The sequence below is a fragment of the Squalius cephalus genome, assembly GCF_949319135.1.
Source record: "Squalius cephalus genome assembly, chromosome: 13".
Classification (NCBI taxonomy): Eukaryota; Metazoa; Chordata; class Actinopteri; order Cypriniformes; family Leuciscidae; genus Squalius; species Squalius cephalus.
The window spans coordinates 36,250,558-36,270,952 of NC_137134.1; the positions used below are offsets into that span (position 1 = coordinate 36,250,558).

The window sequence follows — 20,395 nt, forward strand, 5'->3', positions numbered from 1 at the left end:
GTACATCCCCTCATGGCGTCTTTTATTGAACATACAGGAAATCGGTCTCCTCCTTACAGCAGTACTGAATGACCGCAGGTATTAAACATCAAGGCCTCGTATAAAAGGATTTTCATTAGCTCGCAGGTCTGCAGACAGCAAATTGATCAGAGCTCAGATAAGAATGATAGTGAAATGGAAGGGGGGGATGAAATGGTTGCTCGGGTATATGGGGGTGTGATATTACATTTGATTAAATATCCCTGAAGATGGGCACTTAATCAGTAACCTGGTTTCACATAATTGAATGTACATACTAGCTGAGACGCTAGGGCTTAGTTTCTTTTCAGACGTTTTGAGGTGTGTGCTTTGTGTAGTCTGAGGTGTTCAATTAGGATTGGTACTATTTTTAAAAAATCAGACTCAGACATAATTAAAGATGTATGTTATTGCCTTTTCTCACATTTGTGTTATTTGGGACTTAAAACTGAGTTCTTTGAAATATTTCATGTGCATTTTCATATTTTTTGTAGCCAAAAAACATCTGGGAAGCCATGTTTAGGGTGTGATATCTCAGGAACCATGATTTCTAGCTTTGTTCAAATTGGTAGATTGCTAGAAAAACGTGTTCCCTAAAAGTCCAAGTGGTTCAGAGTCTCATCAGGGTAGAAATATTTTCGAAACTGGCCTCTAAAGTTGGTAGAAAGTGAAAAATATGTAGATGAATGAGTGATAATAGCGTCTTAATTGTGTTCATTGAAGACTAAATGTGTTTTGATTGTAAAACTAATTTTGATTGACCTTTTGTTTCCCTATCATGATGAAAATTGGTGGATTGGTAGAAAAATGTGTTCCCTTCAAATCCTAGTGGTTCAGAGTCTCATCAGGGAAGAAATATTTTCGTAATTGAAAATCCCCTAAAATTGGTAAAAAATGAAAAACTGAGTGGTAATTGGGTTTTAATTGTGTGTAATTAAAACACAAGTTTTGAATGACTTGTCCCTATCATGATGATAAATGCAAAGGCAAATACGAATACTACCACACTCAAACTAAGAGTTAGTAATATGAGCAAAAACCGGGTATAGCATAGCAACACCCTGGCATCATTTCGGGTGAGTTTTACATAGGCAATACTGTATGTAAAAATGTTCAAATCTAGTTTTAATTATCACAAACATGATCAATTCATGTCCTCTTGTCCCACCGCAGTTCCTGGGGCCCCCCCTCGTCGGGTGGAGGTCGAGGTGCTCAACTCCACCGCCATCAAGGTGATGTGGCGCTCCCTGTTGCCAGGGAAACAGCACGGGCAGATCCGCGGGTACCAGGTGCACTACGTCCGCGTGGAGAACGGCGAATCCCGCGGCCTGCCCCTCATCAAGGACGTCATGCTAGCCGATGCACAGGTATGTTAGCGCGATTATCAATGTTTCGTCAAACAAATGGCGAGTTAACTTGTAGCCAATTAGTTATTTTTTGTTGCAGCAAAAGTGGTTTAAAATCTTCACATGGCCACCGCAACAGGCGTATGAAATCCTTTTATAAATAATTTAATCTGTTAAGTTATTTTATAGCCTCTAGAATGCTTTCCACAAGCGGTCCAAAACATCTTATCAGCCATTAGAATTGCACGGTTTAGTCAAACCTCTAATAAGTTTAACCTCCAAGGCTCTAGTGTCATAGATAAAGTCAACAAAAGCTGATTATGTCTGCCGTATTAAGTGCCCCGAGAGCTCCACTAAAACACGAGGCACTTGAGCATTGCGGTCACAATTCAGACTTGATTTAAAAGCACAAGCGGCAAAAAGAAAGAAGAAAAAGCAACCGAGCGCCTCTGGCTGCAACCTAAAATTATAATACAAGCTTCTGTCATACGAGGCACCTTATTCTCCTCACAGCTGCAAATATTACAGCTTTGAACAAACCGTGACTAAAGCTTTTGAATTTATGCCTCGTGTGTTTATGATGGAATGGTTTACAGTCGTCAGTTAAGTGGGAATCAGTTGATATCTGGGTCACGACGCAACGATGTTGTGATTGTGTACAAACGGTGACATATTTGTTTCTCATTATCTGCAGTGGACTTAATCTTACTGAATTGAATTTTAGGAATAGAAAGTGTCATTTTAGTATACATATTTTATATATTAGTAAATATCAATAATTTAGTAAATATATTGTCATCTCATATTGACATAAATATTTAAGAAATACAAATATTTCATTATATTTTTTAATGAATTACAATAATTGAAGTATCTTTTCAATAACTTTTTAAAATTATTCTCAAGTATCGTGAGGTAAAATATCAGTTTTTCTGTTTTAGTCACAAATTGTATTTTTCAGTGAAATCAAGTCCACAAATAGTCGTCTTATTCAATCGTTTTAAATATTCATGCGGAAAATATTTACATTATTCATTAAATCACTTTGAAAAAAAGAAATCGGTGAAAAAAAATATCAGTAGCCTACAGTATCATGAGGTGATTTATACCAATACTCTTATTCATCAAATTAGTTTTGCTCTGCATATTTCTTTAGAAGTTATGATCTGATATCAAACTCAAAAACAGACGTTTTTTTTTTATTCTCTTACCAAATGAAATGGCGGGAAAAAGCTGCAGGAATGACACGCTCAGATAGCGGCGGCCACTCAATTTCCTGCCTCGTCTTCAATCTTCACCATTTTTTTTTCACCCTAATCCACACTGACCTACTTTAAAACACTCTGCCGTTCTTCCATTTCCTTGGCACTTTTACCTTGTTTCGTCTTACGCTTTCCTCTCTTTCTTTCTGTCTGTCTTTTCCCTCTCTTTCAAACCGCGCTCCCTCTTTCTCCTCCCGGGTGGGGGATGTTAGTGGGAAATGGACGACACAGCTGAATACGTGAGTATGGCTGTCGGCGAGAGTGCGCTGTGATCTGAGGACCTGTGATGTTACATCAGACCCACCCGGACGATGAGTGTGTTTGTGGCAGTCGGATTGACACGTAGAGTTTTGTGTCAGAAGTCTCTCATTTAAAGAGTTTTCTTGCATTGCCAGATTTTTATAATGAGCCAACAGAGAGAAAACAACCAATGCAACCTCATGTCCATTATGTGTGTGTGTGTGACGACTACAGAAAAATGTGAATGGTGCACAGGGGAATGATGTAACATCAGGGTTCTTTTATGCCTGGCATGGACGAGTGTGTTTTGTGCTGTGATGTTTTGCATCAAAGATGAAGCTTATTTTGTGCTTATTTTTGTTCCTTTTATTTATTTTTATAAATGGATCAGTTGTGTAACCCATAGATTGCATGAACAGGTTTGATGTGAAGCTCAGTCCGGGACCCGCGGGTGCTTTTTTCCTCCGCGAGCGCTTGCCATTAATTTCCTCTCCGTCATGCGCGCTGATCAAAGCTCACTCGCTTTCACGTGAAATATTGGAAAATAGGGGCCCGTCAGAAGTGTGTGTGTGTGTGTGTGTGTGTGTGTGTGTGTGTGTGTGTGTGTGTGTGTGTGTGTGTGTGTGTGTGTGCAGCTTACTGGCCGACCCCAAGAAATTCATTATTCTGACGGCCTGTTTGCTCAGGCTGTGTTGAATTAATTCACAGACATGAGGTGTTATAGATGAGCAGGAATCGTAAGATAACCTGGTCAAACTAGATGACACGCTAAATGCCAATAATAATGAGCCACACTGCAGTTTATATCTATATACTATATATTTATGTATTAATTATTGAAATATTTATAATATAATAATTTATTTATACTGTGTGTGTGTGTGTGTGTGTGTGTGTGTGTGTGTGTGTGTGTGTGTGTGTGTGTGTGTGTGTGATATCAAACCACATACAATAACTACGTTTATTGTCATTATTAATGTAATTATTAAATTGGGTAAAAATAATATATTAATAATGATACAGTAGAAAAATGAACCTTAAGAAAAAAAATGGAGAAAAATACTTTATATTTTAAATATTTTATAAAAGAAAATATTTAACACATACATAATAGAAAACATGCACTGATGTAAATGCAATACAAATATAAAATATCTTTAATATATACAATTTATATCAATAATTAAATAATATATATGTGTGTGTGAAATATATATATATATATATATATATATATATATATATATATATATAATTAAATATTATTATATTTACACTGTTTATATAATAAAAATATGTTAAATAAATATATATACATACATATAGCAAATATATGTCTATAAATAAATTGTGTGTGCATGTGTAAATTATTATATATGTGTGTGTGTGTGAATTGTATAAATAATATTATTTGTTTATATTTGTTACTATTGTTATTATTTGTTATTTTATTATTTATATCTGTAGAGAAATTATATATATATATATATATATATATATATATATACACATACATATTTAATTTCTTTACAGATATAAATAATATCTGTAACACACATGTATGTATGTAAATATATATATATATATATATATATATATATATATATATATATATATATATATATATATATATATATATATATATATATACACACAGGCTACAGTAGTCAACATTTGAAGTGGATCAAAAAAGTTCATCAAAGTTGTCCTAAGACAAGATATTATAAATAACATAAATATAACTTTATATATTTATATATATCTCGAAAGTTCCCCAAATGAAATGTGACTGCACATTCTTTATTAATGTGACAAGTTGCTAGGTTAATATTCTTTTAAAAATAAAAACAAGACTGCAGATTGCAGGTTGTGACATTGAAAAGAGGGGAAACTGACGCCGGGCCTGTGCAGGTGACATGTCGTAAAGTCTTCTTTTTTTTTTTTATCCGTTCCTAACATAGTGCTAACTCCCCTCTTCATGTCCATTAAACACAGGAGATGGTCATCGGGGGCCTGCAACCTGACACCACGTACTCCATCACCGTGGCCGCCTACACCACCAAAGGAGACGGTGCCCGCAGCAAACCCAAGCTGGTGGTGACGAAGGGAGCAGGTCAGTAATAATAACGTTATCATTAGCCGAGCTCCGTCGCACCGCGGGCCAGGTGTTACTGGCTACAGGAGCAGAATGAACCTTTAGGGACTTCATTCGAGTGAGAAGAAAAAAAAACATGGCCTATATAGTGTGAATGGAGTACATAAAAACTATAAGGGAATGTAGCGTTTAGCCACATGTTGCTACAGCAAGAGAAAGTTTAGTTTTTAGAAAACCTGAACTAATGAGATAATGAAGAGTCATTAGTCTGCTAACAGTGATTTAGTGCGCTAAACAGCATGCTAGCGTAGCATCATTAAATTGGACTCAAAGTGTTTTCTAATTGATGGTTTAGATACACATGCAGATGGAGTTTTTAGTACCATGTTATTCTTATAAGAAACACATGCAGACCGGTGTGTTTTGGCTGTTGCATTGCTTTTCGCTGTTTGTTTTTGTTTGTGTGTGTGAGCATTTTGTTTCTAAGTTAAAAATTGTTTAAGCACTACGCATAGTTAGCTTTAATCTTGCCTAATTATTCAAAGCTTCACTTCTGCGCGCTAACTAATCACCAGACAACCCACTAGCTAGTAAATTCTGAAAATATTTTATGTACATCCCAAGTGTAACAATTGAGGGGATTTGCCTTACTTAAACACACCATGGTATTACAAGTGAAGTGATTACTCTAGTGCATTTTGGAGACCATTATGCTAATACCATTTTATCTCTATACACATGCAGACCAATGTGTTTTGGCTGTTGCATTGCTTCTCGCTGTTTTTCTTCTTCTTTTTTTTTGCGTCTTACGTCGCATTTTGTTTTAAGATGCCGTGTTAAATAGCGCTGTAAAGAGTTTGCTCTAATCCTGCCTGATTATACAGCTGACAACCCACTAACTAGTCGATTTTAAAGGAGACATATCATGCTTTTAAATCGTTCCTTTTTACATATAAATCATACATTTGTATGTATAAAGCAGAACTGCAATGCTTGGGTCTGAATTCCTCATTATTATAGCTCCACAGGCCCCGTTTCTACCCCTTTTCTGATGTGCGTCTGAGAGCAACTCGTTTTGGTGCGGTCTCTTTAAATACAATTGAGACACTTCATACCCCGCCCCCTCTCCAGGTGACACTCGGTTCAACTCCACCCCGTTCGGCCATTTTTGTAGTTTGATAGCAGAGATACGATTATCTAGCGGCACAGAAACTTTTTATTCACACGTTATTAACAAAATGTCAACAACTGAAGACTTGTCCAGCCAGCCTTACATGTTCGAGCCAGAGTCGGAGCCGGAGCGAGATGAAAATGAAGACGACGAACCTGCAGAACAACGTCTTCATATGGATGTATCGCAATGGTGTGTTACTGTATTTACACATGAAACTTTGGTCTTCCGACCTTTTACCACCGTGTCGATTTATTTTGATTAATATGTGCGAGGGAGAGAGAGCAAGACAGCGTCTAGTTTGGAGACGCTGTCTTGTTTACACTTTCGCCTGGCTCCAAAGAGAGAGAGAGTGCGCGCGCGCGACCGGGTCTCTCTCTCTCTCTGCTCGTTCTTTCAGTTAAACATGCGCCCTGTCACAAGCGCGGCAGTTCATCTACATTAGAGGGTGTAATGAAGCGTGTGGGTTACTACATCCAACAACCGAACATTTTAACTTACCCTCTCGTAACTTCTGCATCCTTTAGCTTGGACTACAAAATTGCAGCGAGAAATAAAAATGGCGGATTGCTCGAAGTGTTGGGCTGGAAGTCAATGTCCTTATTTGGCAGTTCCGCTGCAAATACTGTGACGTAATAGTTCACAAAACGTCATAGATAACAGAAAAATCGGAACAGGTTGAAAAATAAGACCAAAACAGAATATAAAGATATCAACGAAGCACCTGAAGAGAATAATTTCAACTTTTCTGTACTTCTAAACACTCCAAATATACAACAAAATGCATTTAAGGGCTAAAAAAGTGGATTTAGCATGATATGTCCCCTTTAAAATATTTGATACAGCCCTACTGTTAGAATTGTGGTGGTTTTGCTTTCTTAAATGCACAATGGTACCAGTACACTATAGAAAAGTGAATACCATGCTAGTGAATTTTGGACGCTGCCATCATGCTAATCCCATGATATTCTTTAAAGTAACTATTAAGCAGTATATTATATGGTTATCAAACAGTACCGCGGGTGTGTATGGTGTCGTAGCCTAGCTCGTTTCTTCTTGTTTTATTTTTTAATAATTTTTTAATTTTTAAAGTTATTCAGTTTAGCGCTGACGAGACAGGTGTGCCGATCCCAGGTGTCAAGTGTGACAGTCCCGCCACATATGCATGTCATTCTCAACGCCTGTCTCTCTCCCTCTCCCTCACGCAGTGATGTGGCGCTCAAAGGAAGGATGTCCCTGTGCTTCCCGCCTCCGAAAGTGTGGCGAAACGCTTACAGCAGACAAAAGAAATAAATAAATAAACAAGGGCAGACTCAGCCCTACTTAAAGAAGCGGCATCACGCTCTTTCAAGTGCCAGAACAGAAGGGAAGCTTGACCAATGGGGCTCAGAAGAGCCACTCCGGGGCACTTTCATGCCTCATTTCTGCTACATAATGCTGTCAGACAATTTAAGCCCCTGCCTTATTGTATTGATAAGGGCCGACCCGCCCCTTTCAAACCCGGAACCTTCCTTAAGTCCGCCTGTCATCTGAGAGCGCCGTCCGTCCCCGAGCTGCCATTCTGCATGTCGGAGATACACTTCAGAACAGCGACTCAGTCAGTCAGGCTCTACGGTCACACCGAGCCGTCATTCAAGTTGCAAGCGGCGGAATAATGTGCACTAGAGTGCGCATTAGTATTTGTATTGGTTAAAAAAAAAAATCACAATGAGAATATACATTTTAATAGTATATCAATGAACACCGGTACAAATGCAACAAACAAAAAAACAAATTAGTCATTTTGGATTATTTTTGTGTCATGTGTCAGCCATATTGACAAACATTATTAATGTTGCATTCAAAGAGCTGCGTTATCGGTTAACCGCGCCTTAATCTCAAAGCAGATGTCCTTGTATCGATCTAATTGATGCTGCCTGTTGTCCGTGAGGAACGACACGGAAATGATTGATTCTGTTCTCGCTTCAGAGTCGACAGACTGATTGATGTGTGCTCTGTCAAACCCCTTCGTCGCTAATACGCCTTATCATTCGCGATTCCATGTGCATTAAACACAAACTGCAACGTCTTTAAGTTTAGCCAGATTCCGATCGAGTACGAGCCTTCCTTATTTTAATTTCCTCCTGTCTCCCTTCATCCTTGTGGGAGATGAGCAGATTGCATGCTAATGCAGAGGCTGGAGGTGTTCTTCACGAGTGCCCGCTTGGACGGCCGCCACGGCTCGGGGACCAGAGAGTCTGGATGACTCACAATCCTCCCGGCACTGTGGTTATTCTCTTCAATTAATTGGTCCACTTAGGGCCACTTGCTCCAGTCCTGATTGTGGAGAGTGAAGCTCCTTGTTGGTCTCTGGAGCTTCTTGTCTAGTCGCGTCTGAAGCCAGGATACTGTGGCATGGAGTTGAACTTTCTGCAAATTGAATTTTTTGGATTATGGGATTACAAACAGGCATTATGGTGTTCATAAATTGCTGTTAGATAGATCCAAAATTAGATTGGATCAGCTGTGTTTGAAATCTATATTAGCTGCTGCATTGCCTTGCAATTGTAAACAGCTAGCCAACTCAGGACATGCTGCACCATGCTTATGTGGCTAAATAAACCTTGGTAAAATCACTGTAAAACATGGTCTCTTGTGGTATGTTGCTTTAATTTTTCTACAGTACACAAGAAATAATTAATCAAAGACTTTTAATTATGTCGCCCTTTTGTCATCCTGTGCTGAGGACATTAAGTCGGACGGTTATATTCAGACATATTGCCCTTGTCTTTTGTATTTTTGATATCAGTTCAGCCCAGAATGCAACGCTGCAGTTTTTTCAGGGCTAAGTTATGTCAGCTGGCAGTCGTGCTTTATACGCCTAATATAACTCACTGTAAGTCCTGTCGGCAGGTTAATTGCATGTTAGCTGAAGGTTATTTTATTTTGTTCTTTTTCGCAGCAGCTCTGACGCTTCTCCTCTACTGGAGATGAGAAGGACAGAGAGCGAGAGGGAAATAGGGAAGGGGAGGGCGTGAGTGTGAAACGCAATCCTATCTTAATCAGTGGCTGTGGGTCAACAGTGGCCGTTAATGCAAGGCCTAATGGGAAACGTGCCTGTGGTCCTGTGGAGAGGATTGTGTGTCGTCCAGTGGAGTGGACTGGAGTGCTGTTGGTGAGGGGAAGCGTGCTACAATCACGCTGTCTCTGACCCTCGTTGTCCTCTTGCTGCGGCAGATTGCGATGATTCCCCGTCACCTTCATCAGCTCTCCTTTTTTTTTCTGGAGTCATTTGTCCTCCTATCTGTTCTCATGCCCTCCGTCTCTATCATACGGCTGTTAACCCACCATCTCTCATCCGGTGATCTGTTCAACAACCATCTAGTCACTTCTGTTAACTTAAAATATAATAGTGTTGCTGCTCTGACATAAGACTGTGATTTTGAAACATTTGCAGTTACTAATAGAGTATATATGTGTTGTTAACACCTTTATGGCAGTTGCACAATAAATGCATGCTTATGTAAGAGCACTTTACAGGAAATGGGTTTGTAATCCTTTTAAATTCGTTTCAGGTGCCTTTTCTTTAGTAGGGAGTAACAGGATGAAAAGACATTTGGTTTTGATACAGCAAACTTAAGTGAGATACGGTTCATTTGAAGTTAATGTAATGTCCCTCTCTTTCTTTTTCTCTCTCTCTCTCTCTCTCTCTCTCTCGCTACAGTGCCGGGGCCTCCCTTTCTCTCCGTCAACCAAAACTCAGAGACTACCGCATTAGTACGCTGGCAACCCCCAGATTTTATTGCTCCGGGTCTCGAGGTGCAGGGCTATCGGCTGCAGTTTGGCCGAAAAGACGTGAGCCCCCTGGCCACGCTGGAGTTCGGCCCTCAGGAGTTCGAGTATTCCATTAGCAATATCCACCGAGGGGCCACGTATGTGTTCAAAGTATCCGCCAAGTCCAGATCAGGATTTGGCGAAGAGGCTACGCGAGAACTAAGAGTCCCGGAAGAGGTTCCTCGAGGGTATCCTCAAATAACCGAAGGGTCCAACATCACCTGCTGCTCGCTCCAGTTCTCCTGGCTGCCTCCGGTGCTAGCGGAGCGCAACGGTGATATAACGGAATACACACTGGCCTATCAGGAGATGGGAATGGCTGGCGGACCCAAGGAACTGCGTCTGCCGGCAAGCGAGAACAGCTACACCCTCAACAGCCTGAGACCCAACGCAGTGTATGATGTGAAAATTCGAGCGCACACCAGTGTAGGTCCAGGGCCCTACAGCCCACCGATCCAGTATCGAACAGTGGCCTATGAAGCAGGTAGGGGTTGCTCATTTCCCCGCCTCAAGGGACAAACCTCTACAATGCAAGCACCTACACCCGATTATATAAAGTTCTCTGGGAGCCACATACCTCACTAACACCCTCCCCCACAACAAGGTAAAATAAGTCAGTAAGCTAAAGTCAGTCAGTTTTGAAAGGGGAGGAGCATCAATTTTTGCGAGGTAAGTGCCGATTGGTCAGACACGCCCAGCACATTCACTCATCTAATCACAAAATTTCCCTAGTATCAAAGGCAGGCGAGAACCACGTCAAGGAGATCCCAAATCTGAAGTGAAACTAGGCACATTTGTTTACTTTGGGTTTTTCTTATTTATTTTTCATTTTTTGGTCTGACAATTCCTCTTTTCTGTACTCACCTTTCCCCCCCGCTCCCACACTGGGATGGTTTGAAGCATGGCGTCCCATGATGCACTGCTAACAAGTGTGGGCATGACAATTGTGTTTTGGGGTTTGTCCTCGTTCCTGTCGGGCTTTCTGCCACGGCAGTGCCTATCCAAATTTGAGAGTATGCAGCAGTGGGTTACTCAAACATAATGTGGGTTCAGCTATTCTGGAAGCATTCAGGGGGGATTATGGGAACTGCTTTCCAAATTTTTTTGTTGGGGCGGCACTGCCGGGCCAGGGCAGGCAGAGTACTGTGCGATCCTGTGGTTCTGTGTTCACCAGTCCAGTCTAGCGTGCTGTTTGTCCCAACTGAGCGCCTCCCTCCCTCCCCTTCACAGCTAACGCCACACTCCGCTCACTCCGAGGGACCAAAGCCCCTTTCCCTTGGGGGAAAAAAGAAAAATGGTCGCAAACGCCGAATATTCTGTCAGCCTTCTTTCCCTTCAGTCCTCCTGTACTTGTTTTTCTCAATTTGTTTCCTCCATTCACTTCTGGACAGATGTTCCTAAGAACTTCACCGTGAAGCTGGTCACCAAGACCACGGTACTGCTGACCTGGAAGTTTTCCGATAGCCGTTCCCCATACCGATGCATGGTAAGCGATTCAGTTTTGTCCATCCTGTTCAAACGAGTACCTGCCAGACTCTGACTCAAAATGTTTTTGATGTTATTGTGAACAGTTTATCCATGCACATTCTTCCACAGATCGAGTACAACCGGCAGAAGGTTGACATTGATGCTAGGATGACCAAAGCTCTCATCACCAATTTACGACCCAACGTCACCTATGAGTTCAGAATCACCTGCCAGGAGAGCAGCGACGGTGGACCCAAACACAAGCTCATCGCCCGAACGGCGCCACCTATTCTCATCCGAAAACCTGAGTTGGACCTGAAAAGAGAGCCGGACAGTATGCTGACCATTCTCTTCCCACCGCTGGAAGCCAAAGAGTTGATCAGGTGAGGAAAACCGTCCTTGCCAAGAAACGCACTCTACCCAAGTATACGAATGCAAATGCATTTCAAAGTGTGAATGATGGATCCATTTTTGAAGAAAGTTTGTGCTGTTGTTATCTATAGTGCCCCTTGTGGCCACACTGAGAATGCAGTATATATACCTGTGTTAAGAACTGCATTTTAATCGTCTGCGTTCACATGGTTGTGTATTTTTCAGGTTTTGTTTGGCTAGATATTCCCATTTTTAATGCTCTGATGGATACAGAAATGTAGATAACGTTTTTATGATACTAACGATGTCTGTTGTGGGGGGATTTATTTGTTTTATGCACCATCTTGACCTCTTGCAGGGCAATCTATGTTGTGGTGGTTCCTCTGAAGAAGGGAAGAGGACCGATCAGACACATCAAGAACCCAGACGAGCTGGACCTGGAAGAGGTGAACATACCCTTTTTTCCACAAGTCTTTGTCCTTGTGTCGCAGACACAGTGGAGCCAGAGCCATGGAAAGTGTTCTCGCAGGAGCATTGTGGGAACGTTCCCGAGGGGTTTGTCAGGGAAAAGGGGACAATTACACAGCTCTCATCCTCACCTGCTGGCAAACTGCAACGCTTAGCCACTCGACCTTGAGCTGTGGAGCTGTGTATTGGGACTTCAAAATAAAAAATTTATAGTAGATAGCCCATTTTGTTTGCACCATTAGCACTGCTTGATGCTGATTTGGTACATATGTTGTGTTTTAGATGCTGGTTTCAGTTCTTCTCAAGCAGTTTTTTCTCCCACAGCTGTTGGGCGAAAGAAGACTCGGTCAACGTCACGCTCGAACCACCCGTCAGCTCAAGCAGGTGGACGGGAAGCGGCCCTACATCGCTGCCAGCTTCAAGCCCTCATCCATGCCGTCGTCCTTCACCCTGGGCGATCAGAGAGTGTATAGCGCCTTCGAAAACAGGGCTCTGGACCCTGGACAGGAATATGTGTTCTTCATCCTAGCTGAGCTTAACACTACTGGAGGGGTGAGTGAAATATAAGGAAAAGCCTTTTTAATCCATCACAAATTGGTGACAAATGTAGATGACTTTAACCTTTTTGTGCAGAAATCCTTCGCATCTAGCCCCTACACGGACCCAATCATGGCTCCTGACGTGGACCCTCAGCCCCTGGAGACGGGAGGAGACGGACTGATCTGGGTGGTGGGACCCGTTCTCGCTGTGGTCTTCATAATCTGTATTGTCATTGCGATTCTCCTCTACAAGAAGTGAGTGGACTTTTTTCACATTCTAATGAATTGATGTTTGTCCCTACCATTTATAGTACCAGCAAAAAGGGGATTTTTGACCTAATTTGTTCTTTATATAACAAGCAGGTGGAACTATCTTCAAACTAATGCACTGTAAATGCATTATGAGGTGAAGAAATGCTAATAGAATGATTTAAGCTTATTTTAGACATATCCCCCCCCCCCCCCCCCCCAGCCGTTAGCATCGTTTGGAGAAGTTCAAAGCATAGCTGAGGAGAGCAGTCAATTCGATCGTATCAAAATGTAATGAGGTGATGGCTAATAGCTATTAGCTTCAGAGCACGGCCAAAGCAGACCGCTTTGACTTTTAGCATGCAAACGTGCGGAAGCTATTCCTCATTAGCACCTCACGGACGAGGTTAAAAGCGAATGACTCCTGGCTAGTATTTCCTCCCTCGGCAGGACCTTGAGTTTGACCTCTGGTGTCTGGAGATGCGCAAACACACATCTTTACAGGTCTGTCCAAATGCAGATGAGCCTAATCTGGCACTGCTAGCCTGCCCTGTGAATTTAAATGCACTCTATTGATTTTCTTCTTTCTCCTCTCCCTTGTTCTCTTGTTGTGTTTTCTCTCTTTTATATATTTATTTCACTTCAATGCTTTCTTTGGAAGCAGCAAGCCTGACAGGTAAGGCTTAGCTGTACTTTATTGCTGTTTTCAAGGGGGCAAAAGAAAACAACCTGCCTCAGCATAAAAGCAAGTTTTAATTAGATGGCAATGAAAAACCAATGTGCCCCTCGGCTGTGTTGTGTGTGGACATAGCTTTGTTTGTGCTAGCATCTAGCTTCCTCTATATTAACTATAAACACAATGTATAGCTTTGTTTGTGCTAGCATCTAGCTTCCTCTATATTAAAGGGGTCATATAATGCCATTTTTGTACAAGCTAATATGATTCTTTAGGGTTTAAATTAAAAGTTTGTAATATACTTTAATTAAAAATTCTCATTAGTATTGTAAGAAAACACTCATTTTACCTGGTCAAAAACAGCTCTGTTTTCAGCACACCGTTTCAGTGCATGTGTCTTTAAATGATAATGAGCTTTGCTCACCCCGCCCCTCTGTTCTTTGGGTACACCGTTTGAAATAATAACACAATATCCATAACGCCTTGTTCATTATAAACGTGGGATTATGAATTATATTGAGAACGTCGTACATAGAAAACATGCTGTAATGTACCCTGAGTGTAAACCTTAGATGCATTCATCGTGAAGCCTGCAGCAAGGTTTGCAAATTTGCAAAGATTAATATAAATATTAATATAAAGGTTAATAAAACATTACACTCACTTCTTCTGGAGGTTCAGCAGGAACACGTTGGTACCGATCCGTTTTTTCTCATTTGTAAAGCTGTCTGGTGTGAAATGATTGGCGCAAACCTGAAAGCATGGGGGAATCCCCGTGAGGGAATCCCCACGTCAATCCTTTGGACATATTCCTTCAAAAACAAAACTCGGCCGGATTTAGGAACATCAAAATGACTGCTGTGTTCCTTATTACACCGAAGAACAATCGCAGACGCCATTCTGCTCATAGACAGCGCTCCAGTGAGGGTATCAACAATGACGCGCGGACTATGATGACAGACAGCTCGCTCACAAGCGAGGGCGGGTCTGTGTTGAAACGCTGCTGTCACTCACCAATCGTGGGAGGGGCGTCGATTTTGTGACGTCACAAAATCGAACGGCTTGATTTCAGAGAGGGTCAAACATATAAGGAGATTAAAAAAAAAACACTGGATGGATTTTTATCATTTTATGATGGTTGTGTACAGGCACTGCCAACACACATTTCAGTACAATCAACTTGTAAAAGTGCATGTACCATTATATGACCCCTTTAACTATAAACACAATGTATATATATATATATATATTATTAGAGATGCACCGATATATCAGCCAAAAAAAGAAACAAAGTCTCATCATTATGTCCATTCTATCTCCAAATTCAAATAATAAATGTCTTTTTGATAATCTTAAATGTGACATGGCAGATCGCTGTAGCGCCTCAGTTCAAGAGATATTATCGATATCGGAATCGGCAGATTTCATTCTGAATAATCGGTTAACGTATCGGCAGAGAGATTTTGTATCTGTGCTTCTCTAAGATAGATAGATAGATGGATAGATAGATAGAAGAATCATTCAAAATCGGGAGTCATCGATCTGAATCATGAACTGAATGGGTCAGAAAACACTGGGTGGTCATTGTGTGATTTGGTTCACTTGTTCTTTTTCCATCTCATTTGTCAGTTTTTATTTAGTCTCCATGTTTTCCTTTCCTTTTTTAAAGCAGCAAACGGAAAGAGTCAGAGCCACGGACGAAATGCCTGCTGAACAACGCCGAAATCACCCCTCACCACCCCACAGACCCCGTGGAGATGAGACGAATCAACTTCCAAACCCCAGGTACATGCACACCAACAGACTCTCTGATTAGTTTTCTCCGACTGTAAACTGCTGCATCTCACGAAACCTGTCGAGAACATGTCATATCTATTTGTAGGTCATATTTCACCCCCAAATCAAAAGAATTATATTTTGCATAAAGAAAAACAGCCTTTTTGACATTATTTTGCATATCATTTTGAAGTGTGCAGGAGTGACATATTTTGTCAGTTAACTTTAATTTAACTGTCAATTTCAGGTGCACCTGCTGCTATTTCTAATTTGCATCTCTACTGATGCGGTTTATTAGTTAATAATTGTGTACGGCCTGTCAATCATTTTTATTTCATATTTGGTTCAGGGGTTGCTTACAACTGAACGAAATCCAACGTCCAGGCCTCTTCAGAGATGTTTTTGCTCTCGCCGTCCTCAACTCACTCAAAAGCAGACGATCTTTTGTCTCGTCCAAATCCTCCAGTTCAAAGAGCGTTCTCTATTTCGCCGGCTTTGGACGCTAAACCTAGTCTGACATTTCTCTGTGGCTCCTTGAAGTGAATTTGTCGAAGGCGTCTCTCTCCTGTGCGCTCTCTCCCATCAAACAGCTCGTTTCAAAGGCGGTAATCTCGTCTCGGCCGCCCGAGGAGGTCATAACTCGGCCTCTGCCGAGAGCTTGCCTCCTTCAGCGGACATAAAACGAGAGCCAGATGAGAAATGGAGTTGGAGAACGCAAGAAAGCCTCTATCGCCACCTCATTTCCCATAATCACCTGTCCATTGTGGAGCATCTTGTCCGGTAGCCGCCTAACACATCTGAAATGAGCCTGGCGTGCTTTCATCTTCTTTCTCGCCTTTCTCGTCTGCTTCAACGCTATCAGAGGTTCGCCTCGTTAAAGTCGTCCTCGATGGACTTTATTAATTGAGGAGCGTTCAATTTGTGACGCGACGTTGTTCTTTTAAGTGCGGGATGTCATTATCTCTTTGCTTGGTGAATTTTTATTTAAGCGGACATTTTAGCCCAATTAACTGGGACGGGGAAACATTTGCGACATTTCCATTAGCTAATAGGGTCCATTGTTAAAAGGAGCACACTTCAGTTCACATGGATGACTGGCACATATGGCGCCCAACGCGGGGCTCAACCACTGTGCTTATCCTAATGAGACGAGACACTGACATTCTGTTTGTTTCGTAGCACATTTAGGGTCAGATTGTGCTCAATTCCTCTGACTCCTCTTTAGTCTTTTTGGATTGGTATTATTAAGTGTTTTAAAACACAAAGATTTTCATGAGCAAACTCTTTAATGACACAATCGCAAAAAAGCAGCGCTCATGGTGTCTCAAAGCCTGTGATAAATCGTGCCTGTGAATAGAAGATTTGTAATCCCCGTCATTTTTTAGGCTGCTTGCTAAAATCTTGATGCATATCACTGTTTGTTTTGTTTTTTTATTGATTTCTTGGTTTATTCTCTTTTGCCAAGAAGTCACATTATAGAAGAAAAATGGCTGTCATATTGACGTTTAATATTTACATAGCTTTGGGAGGTAGAAAAGACAAACGATGCCTCTTGTAAACACTGTTTATATCTTATAATTAAGGCGATGCACTGATGTAGAAATTTTAAAACAGTAACCGATAATTATTTTAATAATTGTTTAAAAAAGAAATTCGTTTAAAACATTTTATTTTAATGAATCATTTTTTTGTTCAATTAAAATAATGATCTATATTAATGTTTAACATTATAATTTATTTTTGCATATACAGATAACTATTTTTATGTTAGAAATGTATGGAAGCGGATTAGTTTCAAATATAATTCACGCAAAAAACATGATCACACATGCGTAGACAATTTCACATGCATGAAACCTAATTCACGTACACAAAAAAAATTCACATGCGTGAAAAAAAATATATATTCACAAAAAGCAATTCACATGCGCAAAATAAAATTATATATTCATAAAATACACTTCACAAATGCAAAACACAATTCGTAGATGTACAACTGTGCACAAAAACCTTTGAATGTTTCAAATGTGCGAGTTTATCCTTGAATGTGCAAATCGTCATTCACGTGTAAATCGCCTTGGATGTGTGTGTGTGTGTGTGTGTTTTTTGAGACTTTCCTGGCATCCTACACAGTGCAGTCGTACTCTTTAGCCAATCAGATTTAAGCTTATCAATCGACCAATCAGTATCACGTGAGGGCGGGCCTACCTGCATGTTACGTCATCAGCTTTCCACCAGTTCATGGCTGATCAGAGGTATGTGCAGTTTCTGTGTGCTTACTGAAGTTAAAGAAGTTCGAGATCAGTTGAAGCAATAGTTTATGAACTATTAACTGATGTAAGCTGTCCCATATCGTGTCAAAAATGAAGAAGAATGATGCCTGTTTTGTTGTTAGCTGCAGGTACAGACAGCTCTAACTAATGAGTGCAAAACAATCATCTCTGGCTCTCTCAGCGCCGGCCTCATCGAGATTGTTCTTTAAATAGTGAATAGACCTATTTTAATGAGCAGCCAGTGTTTATTTGCCATTTGTGCAATTTGTGTAAGTTGTTAAATTATTAAACACTTTTTGTTTCCCTGCATTTTTCAGGATTAACCAACTTTGGCATGACATCTGGATAGCAGTCACAAACATCTTAATCCATGTTGTTTCTTTATTCTTTTATACTTTTTTTTTTTTTTTGTATTAATGTCTTAATTGGAAACACTTTACAATAACGTTTCATTAGTTAACATTAGTTTACATTAACTAATAATGAACTGCACAATTACAGCATTTATTCTTTTTTGTTAGTTAATTTCAACATTTACTAATACTTCATTAAAATCTTGTTAACATTAGTTAATGCACTGTGAACTAACAATGAACAGCTGTATTTTTAACTAACGTTAACAAAGATTAACAAACACAGCAACAAATGTATTGCTCATGGTTAGTTAATACATTAACTAATGTTAACTTAGTTATTGTAACCTTATTGTATGATTGTAAAGCGCGTTGGGTGTACAGTAGTACATATGAAAGCGCTATATAAATACCTCATTCATTCATTCATATATTCAACATTAATTTCCTTATGTTTTGTTCTGTATTGTCATCTCAAGGTTTTTAGTGTCACAGGACAATGTTGTGAAGCATTAATTTTACTTTGCCTAGTACTTATCATAGAGAGGCAATTAAGATCACGCAACTAAGATTACTCAGTAAACTCTATCACTTAATCTCCCACGTCCTCCGTCTGCACCTCTTGTATTATAGGCTTTTACTACTTTAAATATCAGACCAAAGACAGAGAGGTCTGCTGATGACTGGATTGAACACAGTTCATTTGTTAACTTTTCACTTGAGGTATTTCACAATATGTTTGTATACTTTAAAAGCATAAGACTGACTGGATCTCACAACTCTGGAAGAGACGTATATTTCTCTGTACTGAATGTTGTGCTTCATACTTAAGATTGTCAGTTCATGATATTCATATGTAACAGGAACATTAATCATGATCAAGTCATTTATATATATATAATTTTATTCCCAAAGGATTCAGAAATGTCAGATTAATAAAAACATGTACATCAAATGTAACTATGTCTTTGAATATTTTAACTCTGACAAGAACATTTAATAATGCATGAATAGCATGGCTTTATTCCTAAAGCGTGTACATACAGATAACAAATACAGTAACAATGCATCACTGTCAACCTCTTGTTGAAACAACTGTCAAATGGATGGCTTGCAACATGACTGTTTAGAAAGAATTACAGTAGGAATAGTAAGATCACAGTACTGGTTGTCTGCATCTTCATACATCCTCTGTCTCGGAAATCTGAAACAATAAAACGACATAATATATGCAGCTTAAAACAAAACAGATGTCTCCTATATATATGCACGTCATTCCATACATTATACATTATCATCAGTTTAGTGTGGTGGACAGGACATGAAAATCCATCAATACTAAAAATAAATGCTTATGTTCACATGTGGACTAAACAGCAGTTCATAAACTATTGCTTCAACTGATCTCGAACTTCTTTAACTTCAGTAAACACACAGAAACTGCACATACCTCTGCTCAGCCATGAACTGGTGGAAAGCTGATGACGTAACATGCAGGTAGACCCGCCCTCACGCGATACTGATTGGTCGATTGATAAGCTTAAATCTGATTGGCTAAAGAGTACGACTGCTCTGTGTAGGATGTCAGGAAAGTCTCAAACACACACACACACACACACATCCAAGGCGATTCACACGTGAATGACGATTTGCACATTAATATTCAAGGATAAACTCGCACATTTTAAGCATTCAAAGGTTTTTGTGCACAGTTGTACATCTACGAATTGTGTTTTGCATTTGTGAAGTGTATTTTATGAATATATAATTTTATCTTGCGCATGTGAATTGCTTTTTGTGAATATATATTTTTTTGTGTGTACGTGAATTAGGTTTTATGTATGTGAAATTGTCTACGCATGTGTGAATCATTGTGTGAATTATATTTGAAACTAATCCGCTTCCACAGAAATAATAACCGATATGACTGTCGAATTTATAAATCTGTAAAGTTTGGCCTTTTTTTATTTGAATTGGCTGATAAAAAGAAAACATACATAAATAAATAAGCTTAAAAATAGAATAAAATAATCCTATTTTTTCCTGCATATATGTTTTATGCATTCATATTTAAAATGCTAATTATAATATTAATTTTGAATTATAACGATAATCATCCAGTCAATAAATTAACCTTAATTTCTGCTACTACCAATGCACCGATATAGACATTTTGGCATATGTAGATAACCGATAACTATTTTTAAGTTACAAATTATAACCGATATGACTGTTGAATTTGTAAATCTTTACATTTTTAAAATTTTTACTTTAGCT

The 20,395-nt window shown here is 39.7% G+C and overlaps 1 protein-coding gene across 42 annotated transcripts in view; it reads left to right on the forward strand.

The window, feature by feature from the left end:
* The window catches only part of ptprsa (protein tyrosine phosphatase receptor type Sa), a 212,707-nt gene that overhangs the window by 161,836 nt on the left and 30,476 nt on the right, over positions 1-20,395 (forward strand). For 12 of the 42 annotated variants that reach the window (XM_079890978.1, XM_079891018.1, XM_079890986.1 and 9 more), the window contains 11 exons: positions 1,192-1,385; positions 2,839-2,865; positions 4,862-4,979; positions 9,836-10,429; positions 11,337-11,431; positions 11,542-11,795; positions 12,143-12,230; positions 12,577-12,804; positions 12,886-13,046; positions 13,702-13,716; positions 15,386-15,501. In XM_079890978.1, the coding sequence (XP_079747104.1) occupies positions 1,192-1,385; positions 2,839-2,865; positions 4,862-4,979; positions 9,836-10,429; positions 11,337-11,431; positions 11,542-11,795; positions 12,143-12,230; positions 12,577-12,804; positions 12,886-13,046; positions 13,702-13,716; positions 15,386-15,501 (1,890 nt within the window). The remainder of the gene's footprint in view (positions 1-1,191; positions 1,386-2,838; positions 2,866-4,861; positions 4,980-9,835; positions 10,430-11,336; positions 11,432-11,541; positions 11,796-12,142; positions 12,231-12,576; positions 12,805-12,885; positions 13,047-13,701; positions 13,717-15,385; positions 15,502-20,395) is intronic. The other 30 variants (XM_079891017.1, XM_079890985.1, XM_079890992.1 and 27 more) reach the window with 7 other exon arrangements.